This window comes from Mchenga conophoros, linkage group LG7 (assembly GCF_057382185.1).
Source record: "Mchenga conophoros isolate Kocher_MC1m ecotype Shallow Benthic linkage group LG7, M_conophoros_male_GT1.1, whole genome shotgun sequence".
NCBI lineage: Eukaryota > Metazoa > Chordata > Actinopteri > Cichliformes > Cichlidae > Mchenga > Mchenga conophoros.
In genome coordinates this window covers 47155655-47178209 of record NC_140532.1, presented here as the reverse complement: position 1 = coordinate 47178209, position 22555 = coordinate 47155655, and the positions used below count along the sequence as shown (strand labels likewise).

The 22555-nt window shown below is 38.1% G+C and overlaps 1 protein-coding gene across 1 annotated transcript in view; it reads left to right on the top strand.

The window, feature by feature from the left end:
- The first annotated feature begins 6877 nt into the window (after positions 1-6877).
- Positions 6878-22555, top strand: part of astn2 (astrotactin 2) — a 303910-nt gene continuing 288232 nt past the window's right edge. The window contains exon 1 of the mRNA XM_085279739.1: positions 6878-7321. Coding sequence (XP_085135865.1) covers positions 6922-7321 — 400 coding nt within the window. The 5' untranslated portion in view covers positions 6878-6921. The remainder of the gene's footprint in view (positions 7322-22555) is intronic.

The window sequence follows — 22555 nt, the reverse complement described above, 5'->3', positions numbered from 1 at the left end:
GGTCATTAAACTGTTAGTGCTTCACACCCACTCATTTATGCACATTTACAGACTGATCTGTATAACCACAGTCTTTTATAGCTGGCTTTACAGGGGTCAGCTTAAATATTTGAAGCAGAAAGCAGTGTTCATCTTCCTTCACAATCCAAATTTACTCTTCTTAGCCAGGATTCACACTATCAGGCTGGAACTTTAAGGCTGGGCTTTGGCACACAGCTACACCCCACTGCCATTATTTAAACCCAGCATTAACACCTAACTCAAAGAGTGGGAGGCAGACTTCAATCATTTTCTGACATGACAAAATAATCCACCACCTTTGCCAGAGCAGGGGAACGGTGACACAAAAGGTCAAGTCCTTTGGTCATTATGCCAGGGAAATCTGTTTATCCATCTCTGTCTAGGTGCAGTGGACGTTCAGTTGTTGTCTATCAAATTCAATTTCAAGAGAGTAAGATGCTGCCACGGCATTCAGGTCGGAGCAATTTCCTCAGCAATAAATCTCATATAACCAACCACAGTGCGTTTAAAAGCTCTCCACTAGCTCATAATGATGCCGTTTTCCTTTCCATACCCTTGTTTGGGTTGCTACTTGCAGCTCTCTACCACCTTACTGAATACACTAAAATCAATCAGTCCCATGTGATGTCTTGTTACTGTTTGCCCATTAAAGGCAGACAGTGTTCAATGAAATCTATCAACAAAAGAGGTCATGTCTGCAAAACTATGGCTTATTCTCTATGGGCTCGCAGAGGAGCTCTTCACAGTGTCAGCACTTTCACTATAACAGGACAGCAAAGCTTGTCAGATTTGCCATTTAGGCTAATCTTTGTAGCCAACTATTCAAACAGGAAATCATTATGACAGACTGACTAAAATGTCAGATTTACACAGAAGGGAAAGGGGGAAATTGCCCAAATGCAAATTGCTCTAAGGGTGGTGAATGTGGCAGTGACTTGATGTAAGCTTTAAAGTATGGATTAGAGACAGGAACAGCTGAACTTGAACAGCAATTTAAGGATTGAGTATCATTAGAAACATAATAAAGATAATGTTTAGTTTTACCAGTTGGAGACTAAAGACTAGGAATACAGATTCTTAGAATCATGGAAGAGAAGCAAAAAACTTTAAAAAAAAGAGTAGGACGTTGAAATACTGATTATCAGCATGTTTACACTTATGTGCCTGGAGCCAGCATTTAATCTAAAGGATGCAGCGGATAGAAATGACTCGATTGGGAAATAATTTGCACATCATCTGCAAAGGCCATATCATATGAATCCAGCTTATTTCTGGGATTAAAATTTAGAAATATACTTTACTAATGCGTTAAATTATTCATCCCTTGAAGGTAATATAGAAACTGTTGGTGGAAAATGACTAATGAGCTGTTATTTGAGTGTATAAAGATGATTCTGTGTGGTATCAGCAACCAAAAGCAAAAAAAAGAGTAAAAAACAAAACAAAAACAAATGAAAAACGTGCACACAAGATTACTTTATAGTCCCTGCAAATAAAACTGAGTTTTTTGCAGTGCAAAAATAGCCTTGGTTATGTGATACTGAAAATTACGGAGTTTAAAAACTGAACTGTGCAGTATAGTTTTTAGTGTGCGTCAGTTCTGATATGTGTATTTAAGTTGATTTAAACGAGAAACAGAAACTCACAGAGAGACTGACTTTGCAAGCAACTATGCTTGGGTTTCATTTCATTTATCATTACTATCTCTTTGTTTGTCCTACTTTCCAGCTTTCATCTTTTCCTTTGTTATTTTACTCTGTTGCTGCTTCTCTTATTTAAAAATTGAGAGCAAGAGATGTGAGGGAAAGATAAGAAAACAGTAGAACTGAGAAAGTATGTCCATGCCTCTCAAGGTTTATGAGCAAAGTTAACAGCTGTATAGTTTTGACAGTGTCGAAGTTGTCTGTTATTTTTCTGTTTTGTTGACTTAGACATGTATGTCACCTCCTGCCCACATAATAAACTGCAACACCACTGTTGCACAGTTAATTTTAGATTTGCTTCCAAATCTTAGCAGAAGTACTGAGTATTGTCCCTCACAATGAGCATAATTCTCAAACAAACTGACTAAATAATAATAAATACAGATTAATAAAATAAACAGTGGAAGAATGAACCAGGCATTACTTAGTTACTAAGGTCAACATATTGCAGGATCAGCTGAAAGAGTTAAACGGGTTTAAACAAGTAATAATCCAATTTTTGGTTGGGAAGAGGTTTTGTGGTGTTTATGCATGAATAATCTGTGTAATCTGTGTAATTGTTCCAGCATTGCCAGAACAGAAGACACAGGGGTCAACATTACAATTAAAACTGGCTGGATAAGTAGGAGTTTTTAGTTTTGTATTGCATTCCTACAGCTTTGGGAGACACCGGGCAGCATTAAGTGTTGTTATTCATTATTGCTAAAAGTCATACACTGCAAGCCCTTGCTAATATGATTTAATTTTAAATGTTTATGCATTAAGACTTTTGGTCATATAAGTTACAGCTATTTTGTGCTTAATAAATATATCATTCAGATATTCCCAATTGAAGTTGGAAAAAGCATGTGAGCCCCAGATAGATAGATAGATAGATAGATAGGTAGGTAGGTAGTTAGGTAGCACCAACTATACGTTACTGAATAAAAAACAATACAGTCCCAGTAGTGTTGTAGCATGTCAGTGCCAGGACACAGACTCTACACTAAAGGGAAACTGTTTTAATGGACTGATGAAACTGAGGCTGAATGCTGGACAGCAGCTTGAAAACATCACCCATTTAGAGCTGCTTGCCTCTGGGCATGGACAGTTTGCCGTCATCTAGGGTAAAATTAAATCACAAGTTTATCAAGACATCATACAGGATGATGTCAGACTGTCTGCCCCCCAGCTGAACCTCTGTATTATTTGTTTGTTGCAGCATGACGAGGACATTAATCACTATAGTAAATAAGAATGACTTTAAAAAGCCCAGACACTAACACAACCTGGGTTGACCTTTAGGTCATTCATGTGGCCAAGCTAAAGTCACACTGTAAGAAAGAAGCTGACCACATTTCTCTTGAACATTGTACATTGTTTTAAGTTGTTACAAGGGCTTACCATTTACCAAATCAGCAGTTCACAGACTTTTCCACCAGCACTGTGGCTATTTAATAGGTACATTTAATAAGAACATAAATGTTTACAATTGTGTGATATTAGTTTAGAAGTGTAACTTCTGTCTATACCAGTGTCTCTAATGAGGATATGCTAAGAAATGTTTTGATTTCAGCTTACTGGTATTTGCATCTGTAATAGGTTTAAATAATAATGGTGCAGGAGATACTGGATACACAATTATGGGATACACTATAAAGTCAACAACTCTGACTACTGCTTCATGTATGGGACAAGTCTACATTAAATTGAATTAAATTATATAAATAAATTGGTTGCTAGATTTTCTACTGGTTTGCTTGGAGTGAATGTGCCATACTCATAGGCTTACTATGCATACAAAGTGAACTATGTCCTTGTTCATAGTGGGTTGTTTGAATGTTGGGGTTTTCCCTGTCTTCCTGTGGAGTCTTTACCGTACAAAACAAGCATTTTGAGGTGACTGTTGTTGTGATTTGGCACTATATAAATAAAACTGAATTGAACTGAATTGCTAAAAATGAGCACAGGTGACATTTCAAAGTTACCCAGTAGAGCACACTTGGAATTGTCCTTGTGTTCTGGACACTTGACGCGGCACAAGAAAACTTGCAGCTGTCCTTCTGCTGTATGCAGTTGAAACAATACACACAAGGATAGCTCCTTTGAAAAACATATGTTAATTTGCAACCACTTCTGCTCAGTTTGACTAGGGTTAAGCTGCGTTCAGTCAGGAGGAGAGAGGAAACACATTAAGGTAACTGGTGCTTGAGTGTCACAGTTAGTGGCATACATGAAAATGATACAATATGCATGTGTCTCACAAAGTGTCTGCAGTCACGAGTGGTCTGTAAAAGAAGTTGCAAACATGGCCCTTCTTACCAGCTATTGTGTGAATACGCACATGTGCAGACATGAGTGCAAATGTTGGTACTGAAGCAGACATTGTGACTGAAAATTATAGATAAAGAAAGAAAACAAAAAGACTGTGTTTTGTGCTCTATGTTTGGTCCATGGAGAGAAACAAAGCAAAAGGTGTCACTGGATGCTTTCTCCACATTACTGTAACACCAAAAAAGTGAGAAAAGTGACACTACATAATGACGAAAGCAGCAGCTTCTTAAAGACCATGCATGCCATGCTGATCCCCACAATGCTCTGCAAAAAACAAATGAAAGAGTTGTTGGAGTTGTAGCTTAAAGCTGAAAGATAAATGAAAAAAGAAATCATATTTTTCACAGTGTTGAGGAAACCTCAGGAAGAGTTTGGAAAACTAACATGAAGCATTACACAGCTGGTTAGAAAATCTTTGGTCCATAATGATATAATAGCATCGCACAGTTGCTACAGATTTTTTTGCTCCATAGTTATGACACTGACATCCCATTTTATCGCATCTTAGTGGTGCATCTTACATCGGATTGATGTCTGGAGACTGGGCAGACCATTTGAATACAGTGATTCTCTCATGTTCAAGAAACCAGTCTGAGATCATTTGAGCTTTTTGACGTGCTGCAGCATCCTGCTGGAAGCAGCTATCAGAAGATGGGTACACTGTGGTCAGAAAGGAACAGACATGGTCAGCAACAATACTCAGATAAGCTGTAGTGTTTTTTCAGTGATGCTCAGTTTGTACTAAGTGGCCCAAAATGTTCCAAGAAAATATCCTCCACACTATTATACCACCATGTGCAGCTTGAACCTCTGATACATGGCAGGATGGATCCATGCTTTTATGTTCTTTATGCCAGAATTCTGACCCTGCCATTCGAATGTTGCAGCAGAAATCAAGACGTGTGAAACTAGGCAACAGTTTTCCAGTCTTCCCTTTAAGTGATTATTTGAGTTACTGTTGCCTTCTTGTCATCTCAAGTCATTTTCCCCAGACTTCTGTCATCTACAAGGCATCTTCACCCAGAGAACTGCTGCTCACTGGATGTTTTCTCTTTTTTGGACCATTTGTTGTAAACCTGAGAGATGGTTGTGTGGGGAAATCCCAGAAGAACAGTTTCTGAAATGCTCAAACCAGCCTGTCTGTCACCAACAGCAGACATCAAAATCAATTAAATCATCTTCCTTCCCCATCTTGATGCCTGGTTTGAACTTTAGCAAGGTTATCGTAACATACAGTGAGTGGTTGATTAGATATCTACATGAGTGAGGAGTTGAACAGGTGTAAAAAGTAACAAGTTATCTATAATTACCTGTGCATTGCAAAATGTCATTTATTTCATGTAATAAGTGTCATTTATTCCATGTAATGTAATTTGTTTAGGAAAACTGTGCAGCACTGACCGATCTCAAAATGAAGGAAAATGTTTGTGAAAGTGAAATGTTTTCAGAGGTTTTGCTGTTTCTTTGAATGCTAGTATGCTATACATACTACTTAAATCAATTCAGAAATATTCAGTTGTATGACTTAATCTCTTGTTCATTTGATTTTTAAGCACATAAAAGCCATTTAACATTGTAATTGCATTAGTTTTAGCAAACATGAGTAATTTCGTTTTTTAAACAAAAAACACTGCAGTCAATATTCATTATTCTTGTCTCACTTAAAAATAATGATAAACGATTATCTACTACTGATGAGCACCAGGAATGCTAACTCATTCAGATTTACCTTTTCTTACAGCAAGCATCACTATTCACACTCCTAAATGTGCTAACACTGTGTGTGTCAAAAAGGCACATCACTCATGATCTTAGAGCCCTATTATTGTAAAATGAAGGTAAATAAACACAATATGAGTAGGTGAACTTTGAACAGGCGCAAAATTAAGTACTCTTAAATGAAATTAACTTTTCAAATTGAGATTATTTAATGCTCAAGGACAAAATGTCAAATAAACTCTAAATAATTAGATTTCAACTGCTCAGTTGCATTATTTAGGTTTATAGTGTTTGCAATATTACTATGTGATATCACACTGACAAGCAGGACAGGGTTGACCAAGTCAGCACCACGGACAGAGCTCAAAGACTCTGTCCATCTCTAAGCCAAATACAGAAAAAGACATAAAAGAAAAAGAAGAAACTCCTAAGAGTTGTTGTTTTAATCATAAAGTTAAAAATAAACAACAACCTTAAACAAGTAAGAACACGGGGTGTACTACATTATATAATAAAAACAAACTTTTAATCAGTAAGTAAAAGAAAGTCTATAGCCTCTCTTTAAACCTTTTCTGTGTAACTTTTTTTTATATCTGGAATGCAACTTTTATTTTAAGTGTGGATATTTCACTCTGTGGTGAATGCACTTTAGGCTTTAACCGTAATCTTTCCGGTCAACTGTACTTTGTTTTCGAGTACCAGTAGAGCTGTCTTTACACTGCCTGCATGGAGAACAAACTGGACAGATGTTCAGCTATAAATTGTTTGTTTAGACGGGATAGCAGCTCTGTCCTCACGTTCAACTCATATAAAGCTGTATTGAAAAAAAAAGTATTATTTTTTTATTTGTTGTTTAACACTTTATTGTGAACTCAGAAGAAGACTCATCTACTGCTCGTGTTTGTTTAAACACGAACCTGCACTAATAACAAGATACCTCTACCTCGTGTCTGTCTTTTAAAAGACACGTGTTTATCCAAGTGTAAGCAATCTGTTGTCCCCGTGTGAGCACAAATGGATCTGTAAGGAGCCGAAAGATGTCATTCTCACTACACCTGTACTGCCGCCTCCTGGACGGACGCGACTCCTTTGCAGCGACTGTACTATAAGTGAACGGACAGCTTATGAGCCCCACAAAGCGAGAGAACCACACACAAGGAGCGGGATGGCGAGGATATTAGTGCTGCACCTTCGCGTCCTTCTCGTGGGTCTGTTATTAACAGGCTCCTTGACTGTCCAGGCAAACAGAGGGGCGACATCGCCTGACGAGGAAAGGGACAGGGAGAGCGACACGGAGACGCCATGTGAGGTGAAAACCGTCACCGTTTCAACCCTGCCCGTACTCCGGGAGAACGAATTCAGCTTCACCGGCGGAGCCTCGGGGAACGTGGTCGGAGGAGGGGGTGCTGCTGAAGCAGGTGGTGTTGGTGGAGGAGGAACTGGAGGAGGAGGAGCAGGAGGAGGGGGGGAATCCAGACTTCTATTATTCGTTAGAACAGACCTACCTGGGCGAATTTCCGTAATGGATGATCTTGACAACACGGCTCTTCCCTACTTCACACTCGGTAAGAACACTGTTGTAGTTCTGTGTTTGCCCTCCATGGCGATAACCGGTCTGTTTGGCTGCACGTTTGTGCGCATAGGCTGTGCACACAGCTATATTTCCAAAAGATACAAATAAAAACAAATCACGCGCTTATACACATTTTGTCCCCGGCGTTAAATCACCTGCTCTACTCTGTTTGAATTTTGTGGCGTGTTCCCCCCCCCAAAAAAATCCCCACCAGTCCAGGTATGAAGAACACGCTTTTCGCTTTCCCTACTCAACTTAAAAACTACGGTATGTAAACGCAAGCCGTGCCACTCGATTTTAAGTGGCACTCTCAAGTTATTCTGCCATCCCTCATTCTTGTTTCGTCCTTCTTTCTGTCTGACTTTCCTATTTCATGGTAAAACATAATTTTAAATTTCATGCATACCCTAAGTATGCTTTCCCAATCAAGGAATGCAATTTGGCCCTGCAAATATGCATGAAATTGGTATTCTCACTTGAGCTCATAACACACGTGTTTTGCAAGACGGTATAACTTTAACTGGATAAAGCACTAGCCTAGAGTTTGTGTCGTTGTCTACATTTAGTCATTGCAGATTTTAGGGGATCCAAAACATCCCACTTTTTTCTGTTTATTCACACATCCGTGGATAACTGGTTTCTGACAGGTCATCTGATTCTCAGTGAAAGCCTGTGATTTAAAAGTGGTCTTGAATACAGCATTGCTGATTGGATAATCATAGGGAACATAATAGCAGGGAAGTACACCAGTCTTATACCAGTCACAAAAAAACCCAACAACAACTTTGTAACAGGAGCAGAATGAGTATAAAAGGAGCATTACTCATTGTTCATTTTAAGTCTTACAAATCATGTGAGCGATTCATGTTCTCTTGATTTCCCCTTCGCGGTGTAAGTGTGACTGTGTAACAGGATGTAGAGAAAGTATGGAACAGGGATGTTTGTTAAAAGCTTTTAGCCAAACAAAATGAAGTGAAAGGAAGTAATTCCAGAATGATGTAATTTATTCAGTTTGCGATTTGTTCAGATGGCACAGTATCATGGAGAACTTAGCAAAAAGCAGGACGGATAGAAAAATGCAGGGCTTGGAGGAAGTCAGTGATGCGGGGACTGAGAATCCATGAGAACATCTCATTACTGCAGTTTTCAGACAGGAGTTTGCTATCCTCCTTTTTTTCCCCTGTTTCCCTGGTCTCAGTTTCATTCTCTGTATGAAGAGTGTCGACTAAACTGGCTGTGTAAAGCAAAGGCGGGCAGGCAGGCTGAGGGCTGGAGCATTAAGCTAGTAAATCACTTTCTATTCTCATTAAGGACAGCCGTTGACTGGTGAGAAAGGCCTCTCTGTCCTCCCAGTCAGCCAGCTAGCAAATTTGCTGCTTCACCCTTTCAGTGCATGAGTACATGCTGTGGAGCAAGAAAACGAGCTTTAATAGGTCCTCATGTGTAATACATATTGAAAGCATTACTTGTGTGCTTTGTGTTTTGAAAAAATTAGATTAAAAAGAAAAAGTGTGGAAAAAGGATTTTTTTTTTTAAAAATGAGACCATTGATTTTAACAAGGCTTTTAAAAAAGGTCAACTGAGCATAGAGGCAGAAGTTAAATTAAAAACAATATGTTAAGAAAAGTGCTTAACTCAAAAGGTGTATTTGTCATAGCTGTGAGAAGTTTACAAATACACTTGTCAATACTGTTGCTAATTAAACAGTCATAGTTGTGAAATCTATACTGATAAAAAAAAAAATATTGTATTTTCTTTTGCTTACAGACCAATTGGATGGTTCAGTCAGGCCTTGTGTTTGTCTTTAATTAGTCAAACCTTTCAGTCTGGCATTCATGATGTGTCATGATAAGCTGCTAGGTGGGTAGGAAAGTACACATGCCAGCAATGTAGAACCACCTTTATATTTGTTAAACCTTTTAATTGTCAGAACTGGGTTAAATGCTGATACTAGATGTCACCTGTGATTTCCCTGTGTCCAGTTTATACCCTATATTGCTTGTTGGTCCACTCAACAGCTCTTTCTTCTTGACAAATGCATTATTGGCTGTTGAGTTTGTGAAATGTTGTTATAGAATTCATAAAATACACTAAATTGTTAACGTCTTGATGCATCCTCAAGACGTTAACAATCATTCCTTTGGGGATTTACTTCCCCAAAAGAATGTAATCATCATCCAGATGAACAGAATCAACTTTTGGGGATTAAATTGTTAAGAAAAAATGAAATGAGGTTTTATTATCAGAAGTGCATTTATTTCATGCCTCACTGTTTCATCTCACATACTGAATTGTGATTTTCTTATGCTAGAGGAAGGGTGGGGGAACTCCAGTTCTCGAGGGCCGGTGTCCTGCAGGTTTTAGACGTGTCCTTGATCCAACACAGCTGATTTAAATGGCTAAATTACACCCTCAACATGTCCTGAAGTTCTCCAGAGGCCTGGTAATGAACTAATCATTTGATTCAGGTGTGTTGACCCAGGGTGAGATCTAAAACCTGCGGGACACCGGCCCTTGAGGCCTGGAGTTCACCACCCCTGTGCTAGAGGAAGCTAGAAAAGTTGAATTCTCACCACATACACCATTTATTGTTACGAAGCAATTTATTACCACACTACATCGCATTGCCTTACAGGTGTATGTCTTATCATTTTTTTATATATTCGCCTTTTACATACCCACCAGCTATTATACAGAACTATACAGACTGCAGAGTGTTTTGGATTGATGTACTCACCCAGCAACACTCTCTTTTAGCATCGCTCTTTCAATATTGTTCTAAAACTCTTAGGAAACGCCAACAACACCTCTCGGTGTAAAAGTCAAAGCGGTAAAAGTCTAACACCACAGTCAACACATCCTTCTGTGAAACCAGCACTTGTTATTTATCTTCTTCACATGATTAAGAACAGTGTGATATCTATGATTTTTTTTTTTAAAATGCCTTCTTTTATGTTGTTGTTGATTTGATGTGGAGATAAGAGAGGCTGTGCTCCAGTTTAAAAGAAAAAAAAAAAACAAGCCCATATGTCTTGGTACAAGCAGTCAGAGATGACGGAGCAAACATGACTAATTGCAACCGGTACAAACCGGTGTGAAATTGTGTGAAAATGGTATACACTTCCTGAACCCTAAATAGGCGTGGTCAAAAGTGTTGTGAGAGTGGATGAAAGTGTATTGGCTTGTGTTTAAAAAAAACAAAACAAAACATGTAATTGACGAAGATCTTAGTGCTTGCTAATAATTATCAGGACTTAGTTTGCAAAGAAAAAAGCTTAGTTGGAAAGAACTGTGAAGAATCTGTGCTCAAGTTCACTTCTCACATTGGAAGGAGTAAACTCATAATCTCCTGCTGGTATCCTACGGGTGTAGGGTGGTGTTGAAACCCACGTGACACCCATATGGGAAATGACTCTTAAATGAGCTATCTCATTTCTGAACTGTCTCTGAAGCAGTTTATTACCACCCATAGTAACAATATAATGCGATGAAAATCACCCCCTATTCATTCACATGCTGCTCTTCATATAATGGACAATCAATATTTCAATCAATAGTGAGCAGTAAACTTACATTTCAGCTTTTTAGTGCATCGTAGAATTTTTTTTAGAACATTATAGTAGTATAGTGGATATTGTCAGAAAACAAGCCGTGCGGTGCATTTTAAATAGGGGTGGAATTTCACACACAGCTCATGTCTCCGTTCCATGACATTAGCCATTTGTGACTAAAGCAAACAAATCTGTGATGAAAAACATCTGTGCTGAATTTCTTGTTGCTGGTGTGAAATGGCCTTGTTGTTTGAATTCAGGGGCTAGAGACACATAATGTTAGCCTAACTGGTTAGGATACTACTAGTAAACTAGTCTACCATTGTGCTTTCCACTTTCTCATAACAGCTGGATTTCTGTCGTGCTGGAGTATAACCTGTTAGCAAAATATCACCCGATCCACAACGAGCATAGTCTTGTCTGTTTCGTGGATAATGTCAGATTTCTGATAGTTTTGTCAAACCAAAGTCAGAGGTTATAGGTAAGGAAGGAAAAGGACAGCAAGATTCTTCTCCACCATGGCCTGTCTGCACAGCTTTGATTTATTACCACAAGTGTCTCCGAGAACAGATGAGCAGAAAGGGCAGTGTGGAAGAAGTGCAAGCCTGCTTCTCCTTCACTTTCCTTTTTTTTCCTTAGTCATTTTCATATATATTAGGAAACACATGCTTTCATTTCCAAATGCTTTGACTTTGTGATTTACCAGTGCACCACCATTTTACTTAAAATATGGGATCTTAATCTCAGTTTTTAATTTAGTTTTTGAATGCCATGTACTGAGCTATCTCACTAATTCATGAAATTGTGTGGCATTGTGCTTGCACGTTCAAGGGAGATAATTCCAAGCTGCTACGCTTTGTCACACGAGATGATCTTCCTTTTTTATTTTACTTGATGTTTTGGGATAGAGAGGAAATCAATACCGCTTGCAACACGGCTGACTCTGTAAACACCTGAAGAGTTAACCTTTTTGAAAAGCTTCGGGCACCTAATGCAAGATTGAAAACGTTTAAATGTCTTCCTGTTCTTTATCATCTGTCCATCATCTTGAACTACAGTACTGTGCCAAACTCATTTTTTGACAGGAATATAGGAAGTAAGTGTAGCAGTTTGTTGAATTACCACAGTATTATTAAAGTATGTACAGCAAAAGCAGAGTTTATATAAAAATAAATATTTAGTATGATTCTATTCTTCAACATAGACTGAGCCCTCCTAGGTAAGCTTTCTTGTAATTTCTTTAAGTAGTTTACAAGAATAGTTCTCCAAGACTCTTGAAAGATATTCAAAGATCTTTTTTAGATCTTTAGGCTGACTTTTATTCAGTTTTCTGTCAGAATGATCCAATGCTACTTCAATAATGTTGATGTCTGGGGCTCTGGGAGGCCAGTCCATGACTAAAGGTGTTCCATTGTCTGTCCAGGTATGCTTTTACTGCATTGGCTGTGTGTTTGGAATCATTGCCATGCTGAAAAATGAAGCCATAGCCAATCTGGTGCTTTCCGGATTGTATGGCAATATAATGCACTGCAAATGTATGGTATTGCAAATCTGATGCTGCTTTTTTTTTGATCCACGGTGTTTTACAGATGGCTGTAGGGGCTCACTGTTTTACTTCTCCCCTGACTTCCTCCGTACATGGAGGACAATTTGAATGAAAACCTTTACATTTGGACCTGTTGCCACTGATTCAGTTCTTGTGTAATTTATCATACCTCAGCCTTTCCTTTCAGCCATTTCCCTTCCTCAAGAATGGATTCATGACAGCCACTCTTCCACTGAGAACATTTCTGCAAACAGTAGATTTGTCAACTAAAGGTTGCCTCTGAGGTCTAGTTTCAGGTCATTGCTGGATTAAGAGCATGGCTGTTCATCGGCTATGGATAGTTTTCCCGGTTTACCTCTCCGGTGCAAAAGTACCATTTCATGCATCTCAGACTGTGTTATCTGTGAAAATGAAAGAAAAAGCAGCCAATGGAAAAAAGTAAAAAACCCTTTAAAAGCATTTCAGAAAACCTGGAGAACTATTGTTCAAGATCTTAACCCTTTTTTCCCACCCCAATATTATTTTTTATTTTTTTGTCAACTAGCCTTTCCCTATCTCTATAAACAGAGTCATAGCTAACCCCAATCGCTTACACATGGGAGAGACAAAGATTCAGTGGTCGAGTGGGGGGAAAAAGTGTTTTCCCCGTGGCATAGAACATGTACATGCTGCACCACAACTCAATATTATGTCAGGACTCCAGCTTAGCACTGCAGCAGAAACAATGAAAAGGGGGAAGGGTCAACAGTAGAGATGGGAGTTATTATATGGTGTAGAGTTGAGATAGATGTGTGAGTTTTTGTAAGGACTCTTTTTAATGTTGCATTGCACTTACGTTTGCTTCGGTTTAGATCTAGTGCATTGTGGAAAATTGAAAAGATGCCAATTGATATGCCACGAGTGTAATCCAGTCATACAAACACAACCCATGGTGGATATTGTGAAGGCCAGCAAATTATACGTGTCATCATGTTGCCTGTGATAATAGACCTCTATAGGAGGCTGTCTTTTTAAGATGAATGCTCAACTCATGCAATCTAATGTGTGACGCCCCACCACAGTATTTTCCCTCCTGTCTTTTTTCCATATACAGCAAAATGACAGGATTGCAGAATTGCATAAAAGAGGGCTTAAACTTGGCACTGATCATCAAACCATTCAGACCGGCTTGCTTCTCAACAATTTTTCTGCTATTAATCAGAAGCTATCTTGGGCTGGTAAATGTATAGTATCACTTGACAGGCACTCTGTTATTATTTGCAAATTGTATTTTTCATGTTTTAAAAACAGAAAAAAACACAGAAGGCCTTGCCTCTCTCTCTCTCTTTGGTCAGCTACTTTTTTGCTCTTGAATGTCACAAAGCAATTACAATTATTGCACCGCTGCCATTTTATACCGAGCGTTAAACATAGTCATAGCTTTGAATGTTGTATATATGTATGTATGTACGTATCTATCCATCTTGCTTATTCTCGGTCTCTCTCACTCTCTCTCTCTCTTCCTAAATGACAGACTCAGTAAGTGGAGAACCATGCTCATTTACTTTAATGGTGAGAGACCTTAGGGATGTCACAGGAAGGATGAATGAACTGTGGTCAGTGACCCTTGATTGTTATTGTCCTCCACAGTAACTGTATTTTGTATTGCATTGTTTTACCACCAGTCTCCAGTCTTGCCTTGCAGCACTGGTGGACAGCTTTGATCTCCAGATAATTATTTGATCATTACCATTGCTGAAAGGCGCGCTGTAGTTATCTTTGATGAAATGAACAAAGAACTTGTATGTAAATACCCCTAATGAATGCAATCTTTATTTACTCCCGCTTTCTCTTTCTTTGATATGTGCACAGCAACAACAGACACAATTGTTAATGTGCTTCTCCTATTTTCAGACTTCAGAAAATGCTTGTCAGTTGACCATATGGATGTTTAAAGTCAGTTAGTACTTTCTGGTTGAGTAACTGTTATGGGACATATAAATGCGTAGTTCATAACAAAGCATTTAACGTTTATCAGTACACAGACACATGGTATGAAAACTCTTTGTTTTAATAGACCGAAAGAGCTCTTTTATATAAAGAGTTGCTGGAGTTAAGTGGACTGTTATAGGTGAATTTACTAGTTGTAATTTACTTAAATGCCAAATAGAGCAGGGCGATATGGCCAAAAATATTTATCGCGATATATATTTGAAAATTTGCGATAACGATATAACCGACGATATAATTGATGCGAGACAAAATACAACTCCACAACATTACTAGCGCAAAAAGACAACCTTCCATTTATTTTCACTTAAACAAGAAGCTGGTTTTTATGTACATTAAAGCTTTATAAAAATGTAACAGTGCAAATGCAAATTCCTTGCTGAAAGTTTAACCAAAAGGCATTTCCAGTAGAAATGGGTTGACATATCCTGAGCATAACCATGTATAATATCCACTGAAGTTAAAAAGAGGTGCTTTGCAACATTAAACTGCAGTGTGCAGTACGCATTTTTCGGACCATAAGGTGCACGGGATTATAAGGCACATTAAGCGAAACAAAGCAGTCAGATAAATCAAACTTTATTAAACTCATTCTTCTTGCTTCCTCCACTTCTGTACCATTGATTCATTAATGTTGAATTCTCTGGCAGCTGCTCTATTCCCATGTTGTTGCAGTATATTAATGACTAACCTCGTATTGTGGATGGATTATCTCAGTTGTTATGGATTATCTCAGTTGTTCTCCTGACTGAAGTTTTGTCCGTTTACAGTATCCTGCCATGCGATTGCATTTGTCTCTAACCATGAAGAACCTTCACGTTAACTTTTATAAGTGGAAAAGTGTTAGTGTTCGTCCTCCAGCTTCACTGTTTATGTTATGCTAACATAGCTGTGTCGCTAGCGATCACGTAGCACATCATTATATACCAGCTAGCCCAACTTCAGTAACCCTACAAACGTCACTGCTGTTTAGTTTCCTGTCTTCATTTATGTTGGAAGTGATAGCAGAGCTGTACGTTTGATTTTTTTCAGAAATCTCTCCGTCAGAACATGCTATATCATGCTTAGGTAACTAGCGAAACTAGCGAGCTAACTTCCGCTAGCTTCCTGCTAACTTCTAACTCCGTTAAATGTAATAACTTTTGTTTTCATGGATGCCTGGAAGTTAAACTTTATAGTTACACCTGGTAAAGCAGCAATGCTGATCGTTTTATTAAAGATGAAAGAATTTAGACAGTTTTTAACTCTAAGTGATGCTGCAGTGTTGTTTGACCTGAAGAATTACGGAGTTTAGCACCCAGATTACTCCCAGATTTAAGAGCATCTTAGTCCGACAAATATGACAATAACAACGGCCGCTTGCATGTTCTGCAAAAAAATGTGCTTTGTTGTGTATCTGACGGACAAACACCAAACCAGTTCCACATCACTGAAGTTGCACCATTTTTACAAACCAATTCTGGTTCATCTGTTTCACTCAACAATCGGCCATGTGCGTATGAAAACAAAGGCACTGCGCATGCGCGTTTTACTCCCATTCTATCGCGATATTTCATTTTCCTATCGTTGCCTAACATTATACCGGTATTACCGTGAACGGTATAATATGGCCCAGCCCTAATGCCAAATATGTATACTACTCTGACTGACCTGATAACCATTTCTACAATTACCATTTTACTCAGATCACCAAAAAAAGGTTTCAAAGCTTCAGCGGTAATCCCACTGACTCACCTGTTATGGATCTTTTTATCTAAATTGTATCCAGCACCCTGCATTTATCTAGAATTTACAATGAAAAAATCAAAAGCAACCCGAACCTCTTCAGCAGTAAGAGTTTGATTGCTACCTGCTGTCTATTTGATTAATTTCCACTAACATAATGCTTCAGTCAGCCTTTCTACATGATTTTATAGCTTCCATTGTAAGTTTGAGTTCAGCCCCTGAGTTGTTTCATGTGGCTGTACCTCCCCTTTTAATTCCACAACTGCTTATCTTGATATGTAAAGCTGTACTAGAATCAAAGGATAGGCTGGATGGTGTAGCTAACAAGAGAGCATGCCGCAAGCTGATTCCCAAAAGATTCATAAACTTGCTACTTGTATACTGTAGAGAGGCTTTTTAGTCTGTGTACTGAATGCTTAATGTGACACTGATTTATAAAAGCAATTCCATTTAGTTGCTCTTTTTGCTCCTTGGGCTCCTCTGGTGTATCCCTACCACATAATAGAAGCCCCCCTGTGACAAAAACTGTAATGCATTTGCTCTCTTAGTAAAATATTTTTTTAATGCAAGCCAGACATTTGGGGCACAGGGACCATGGGATAAATCCATCAACGTACACACAGTAGCTTTAAAAACAAGCTTGATATATAGACATGTTGAATATTTCAAGTTTCCTGGCTGCGTTTCTTTAAGTTATTTGAATTTTGCAGCTATTACCAAATGTGGTCAAATTGAAACTCAATTTCTGGCTTTCCATTATGTGATTATTAGTTTTCTTTAACTTCATGTTGAGTCCATCGATCTGAGCGGATAATTTTTACTGCTATCAGCATGTGATAGTTTGTTTTTTTTTCTCTCTCAGTATTATTATTTCAGTATTAAAGTTGGGCAGATCGATACTAATGTGTACCACCATGACATTTAATTTTGTGAATTGATCCCCACATAAAAAAATATCAATACAAAATATTTTCTCTGACTCAGAATTGCGTTATTTAATGAAAGTAAATTGGTATTTGGTGCTTAAACTCTAAACAAAAGAAGTGCAGCAGAGATGGGGGAATTATAATTTTTTTCCCGAGCTTTCTCATTGACACAAACACATTCAGAAATAGACAAACAGGCAGAAAAGCAATAAGTGCCTGAATGTTGCTGCCAGCTCAAGTGATCGTGACAGGCATAGCTGGACTGGCCATCGGGCATACCGGGCATTTGCCCAGTATGCTCGATGGTGATTTTATGTTTTTATGGGCCGATGTTTTTTTGTTTGTTTGTTTGGGGTTTTTTTGTAAACAATGAAAGGTGGTGGATTGGCCAACTGGTCATGATCGACTCTGGGCTGGACAAATTACAGCCGATGAGGGCGAACTTTAAAGTTCCGTATTGAGGTAAAAAAGAAACATGATTTGTCCCATACTTCAGCTACAATGAAAAAAGACAAAAACCTGGAGGTATTCTGTGTCTTTACTTGTTGCCTCTTGTTCTCTCATTCTCCCGTCTCTCTCGTTTGTTTATCACCCACTTTGCGCCAGAAAGAGGAAACCAGTGGAGGTTGCGCTAAACAACAGCAGCACGTTTAAGCTTGATAAGCTATTGTTAGAATTGATTTGATATTACTTTCTAGTATTCAGCTGATGTTTGCTGGAGCCACAGCCATAAAAGCTGCTGGTCATGATCGGTTTGGATATGTGGTGAGAGAGAAACGTGAAGATGAAACCAGGAGATGTCCTTACTGAATCATCAGAGCTGAACAGGTGATGGAGAAACAGGTTTACCTTTTGGGTGACACGAATGAGTTGAAGGGAAGTTATGAACTGTTTCTGAGAGACAAATAACCCCAGGATCCTTTTCTATGTAGCTGACAGCTGGTAACTGTGCAGGGGCGGGTCTAGCAAAGTTTTGCCAGGGGGCCAGGTAGGGCATTAACAGGGAAAGGGGGGCACAAGGAAATACTTTCTTATTCTCATTTCAAATGTCTAGTTTTTAATAAATAATTATCTGAATCAAGTTTTCATCTGATGTACAATGTATAGAAATCTATTACTGTATGTAGTAAATATTAAGTTTAATATAACCCTAGTAAGCTGAAGTACTTTTTCCTTTGGGAAGGTACTATCTGTGCAGTATGCAATTCTGTTGATGAAAGATGCTGAATCTATTTAATTATTGTAGAAAAATAATTGGTTTCTGTGCATTTGTTTTACACGTGCATTAAATTAAAGTCTATTACATCGATTAAGCATCATAAGGCGGAGGGTGGGGGGTGATTTTTTCTTTTTTTTTTTTTCTCGCTGGGAGTTGGCAACCCTATTAATTAGGTTGTTTAATATTTCCACTAAATACTGTTTAGAATGCCAGAATAGGGAGGTGACGTAGGTTTAAGTTTATTAGATTGATACATATATACCAACAAGACAGTGTACATCACTGTCACAACAGCGTTTGTTTTCATTCAAAGGCTTTATGCCTTTTCGTATACCTGGCGGGCCGGTCTCTAGTCAAAATGGCCAGGCTGATTTTTTGCCCCAGTCCAGCCCTGCTGACAGGTGTTGGGTTATATGCTTCCATTCACCACATCGGCATTTTAATCAAGTCAAATGTTTAGATTTAACAGTCCTTAAAGAGCATCCTTGTAAAGATAAAACCTAAACACTTTAATTCGAAGAACATCTTGTTCTTGTCTATTTTTTAAGAATATAGAGATTTTTGTTGCATTATAAAATAAGTTCTGCTGAACACATTGTAAAAACATGCTAAAAATGGATAAAACATCTGCGCACCAAATGACACCAGAGAAACAACCTAAGAGTAGAGAGCAATAATGAGCATTGTCTTTCCCTTAAGGGGGAATGTATTCATATTTCAATTATGCGTTTGGAAGCAATAGCCTGGAAATGCACAGTTTATCCTCATGTTAGAGCTCAAGAGCTGGTGGAATTTCTTTTGCCATTTGTGTTTTTCTAATTATGTTCAAGTTTTAACTTATCTTCAAAAAGTTTGGAATGGAAGTGTTGCCTGCCTGATAATAAGCCAGTATGAGGTCGCTGTGTAACATACTAGTGAAGGAGCTTCTGACTTATGGAATACCTGCTTATACCTACAATCTTCTGTAAAGCTACTGTGAAATTTTGTTGCTGGTGTGCAAAGCAGAAAAAAAGCATTTGATCACCAGTGCTTGCGACTGAAGTATCCTCTCTCTTTAGCATTGTTTACATGCCAGTGTGGCAACAAAGCCCACTTAAGTATGTCTTGATTAAAATGACAAGTGTGAAATAGAAAGCAGAAAACTGCCAAAAACAGTGCATGAAGTGATTAGGGTTTGGTGATTGTTTACCCGTACTGTTTTATTAGGGTTCGGTGGTGAACATTTTCTACTTTCAAAGTTCTTTATGTGTAATCTTTATTTGATAGCTGTTGCAGTCTCCAAAATAATGTAGTAACAGTTTAAGATAATGTGAGAGTCTGCATCAAACCATCCAGAAAACTTGTTTTCCCCAGAACCGAGCTCACTGGGACACCACCATCTCTGGCTTCAAACAGACTGAAAAGCATCTAAATATCCTCCTACTGGTTGACAGGTTAGTGGGAGAAAGCCCACTTTCACTCTTTTTGAGCTCTGATTGTTCTTTCTCCTACTTGTTCCTCCTGCCTTCATGCACAGTCTATGTTGTTCACCAAACCTTGTTTTGTTATACTCTGTTTTATTTTTTCTCATCCTAACAGACAAATTATACAGTCCACATTTCAGTTTTCAAAAGATTCAGCATTTTTTGAAATCTATTTCTGAAAATAGATTATGTCTATTTTTTCCCTTTATCTTAAAACTGCACAGTGTATGTTTTTAGTATCGATTGTATAGTATATAAGAGTTCATTATCATATCATATTGGAGATGCGCTTATATAGTCTTGACTAACCTAGTTAATAGAATTATCTGAATAGGGTTTTTGTTTTGCAAGCATGACAGGCAGTGTGTGTTTCAAAGAGGAAGACGGGAGTCATTGTTCATATAAGCTGGTTACAATGACGTTTAAGACCCATAAAATTTGATTCCCTCCAGAATTGGTGCTGCACCTTGGAAATGTGCCAGTTCTGCACTGCTCGCTACCTCATGGTTCCTACAAAAGATTTTAAACCTTTTATCCATGCTGGTATGTTTGTACCTATTTCCATTCCCTTCAAGTTGTACAATCTTTTAGATTTCCTTTCAGATAAAGCACATGCTCCATTAATCTCCCCTCAGCTGATGAGTTCCCTCCCACAGTTTTTTCTAATGCTCCATCATGCACATCTCTCAGAGTTCCTGGTAGAACTGGCTTTATCTGCACAGAGATACATGTTCTAACTCTCTTCTTTTATAGTTGTCTGGATGAATAATGTTGTTCCACTGACTTTTTCCGAAACAAAACAAAGATATCCATAGGTTGTACAAAGAAGATTTATTTAACAGAAAAGTATAATAATATCTGTCCTGCAACAATAACTACATTATCAACATATACAATATGAACGTTATCTCAGTAATTTTAGTTTTCCTCAATATTTTCACATTATCTAAGGTGATCCCAGGAGAAACACTGGGGTTTTCTACACCACTGTGAGACTCCGGCAGAGCTCCTAATTGTTTCAGCACTCTGAATTAAACGATATCTGGGCAAAGACTTGCATGTGGCGGTCACTGTTTACAGTCCATCTATGAGTACAGATCAATTAAAAACAAGATAAAAGAAAAGAAACCACAAACAACACAAAGGTAAATTGTCATCAGATGATAGCAGATGGGTTTGAGATTGCATTTTGTCCATTCCTTGAGGTCCCGACTTTATACCTGCGTGAAGCCAAAGCCTCCTCAAATTTAATTTGAGCAAACAGATTCCAGAAAGATTCAAGCCAGTGCTGTTCTTTGCCTACAGATTATGCATATTCATATGCAGATATCCACTTATGAAAATCAGTACAGAACAGAGGAGTTTGCAGCATATCAATGCACTTCTGATAAGACTTGTGGGAATACAGGCATTTGGTCTAACACATTGTATGCTTATCCAGTGATAGCTCATTGGTATGTCATGGCTGTATCGCACTCGCCTCCATTTAGAGGCACAGCACACGGCATGCATTTTTTTTCTGGTATTTTGTCTGCTTTGGATTAGCTCTAATCTAACAGCAATTACCCTTAGATGTGTAACACAGCAGAACATGCTCTCCTGAGGTCAATGGTAGGTCATGTGTCTTCAGAGTGGTTAAGTGCATCATCAAGGTGAACAATACACACACGCTGATCTGCAGCCATTAATTTGTCGTGTTTTGTGGTTGTTTATACATTAAATCCTTATATGCATTTAAGGGAACGTTCCTCATCATTTTTTTCCGAGTAGGTGTTTATTTATTTGCTAAAACTGAGTTTATCTAATTTCAAAGCAGATGACTACACAAATTGCATTTGAATTTTTAAAAAAGTGTTGATAGTTTATATGCATGTAGAAAGATTCTCCTTCCATCTGTTTAACAGTATAACACATTCAGAGGGAGCCTGAGGAAAAAAATATGTTATATGTCTGGTTGTAATGTTAATTTCCCCTCCTTAAATAAATTAATCACACATTGTGGAAGGGAGAAAAATGGTGAGATCTGTAGCCAATTAGAGGAATTATGATGGCCGAATTCCAATAGGGAGGAGGATTCACATTCTATGCAGAGTTCTTCCTCCAGAGCCACTTGACATTTTTAGAAATGTATTTTTTTATGTTGCAGCTCTGCATTCTTGTTTTTCTTTTTCTTTTTTTCTTTTTTTAAAAAAAAAAAGTGGTTCTCCAGCTTACTGTGATCACATAGATAAGCAGATATGCAGATACTGGTTATAAAGCACTTTTTGGACTTTCAACAGAAAGTAACAGTCATAAATATAGACATTATTAAAGATAATAATTTTCATTCCCAGCTGTAATAGAGTTGGAACCTACTAATCTCATCTGCAGTGCCCTTTTAAAATTGGAATATAAAAAGCAAACAATAGTTCCCAATAGAAGCTACCAGGGTGCCGTAGACAAGAAGATATAATTAATTTGACAAGCAGTTTTAATGACACTACACTGCATGACAAAAGTTATTTAGTATTTCCATTGTGTTTTGGTGTAGACTTTGACGTTCCTGTGCTTTGGTGTTCCAGATTGCACATAAAAGGCCTAGCTGGTCAGAGTTTATTATGCATGAACCACTTGGGGTTACCACTTCACTACACACTAACTAGGATTGTAAATTTTCCTACAATTATTAATTTTGTTTTGTTTGTTTTTTTCATAATACAGATGTTTTTTTATAACTGTGAATGCACTTTGAACCTTTATGTGTTCATGTGAGTTTGATGCTGTCAGTGCAGGTTAATTTCCTCAATCACATTACCTGTTCCACTTAC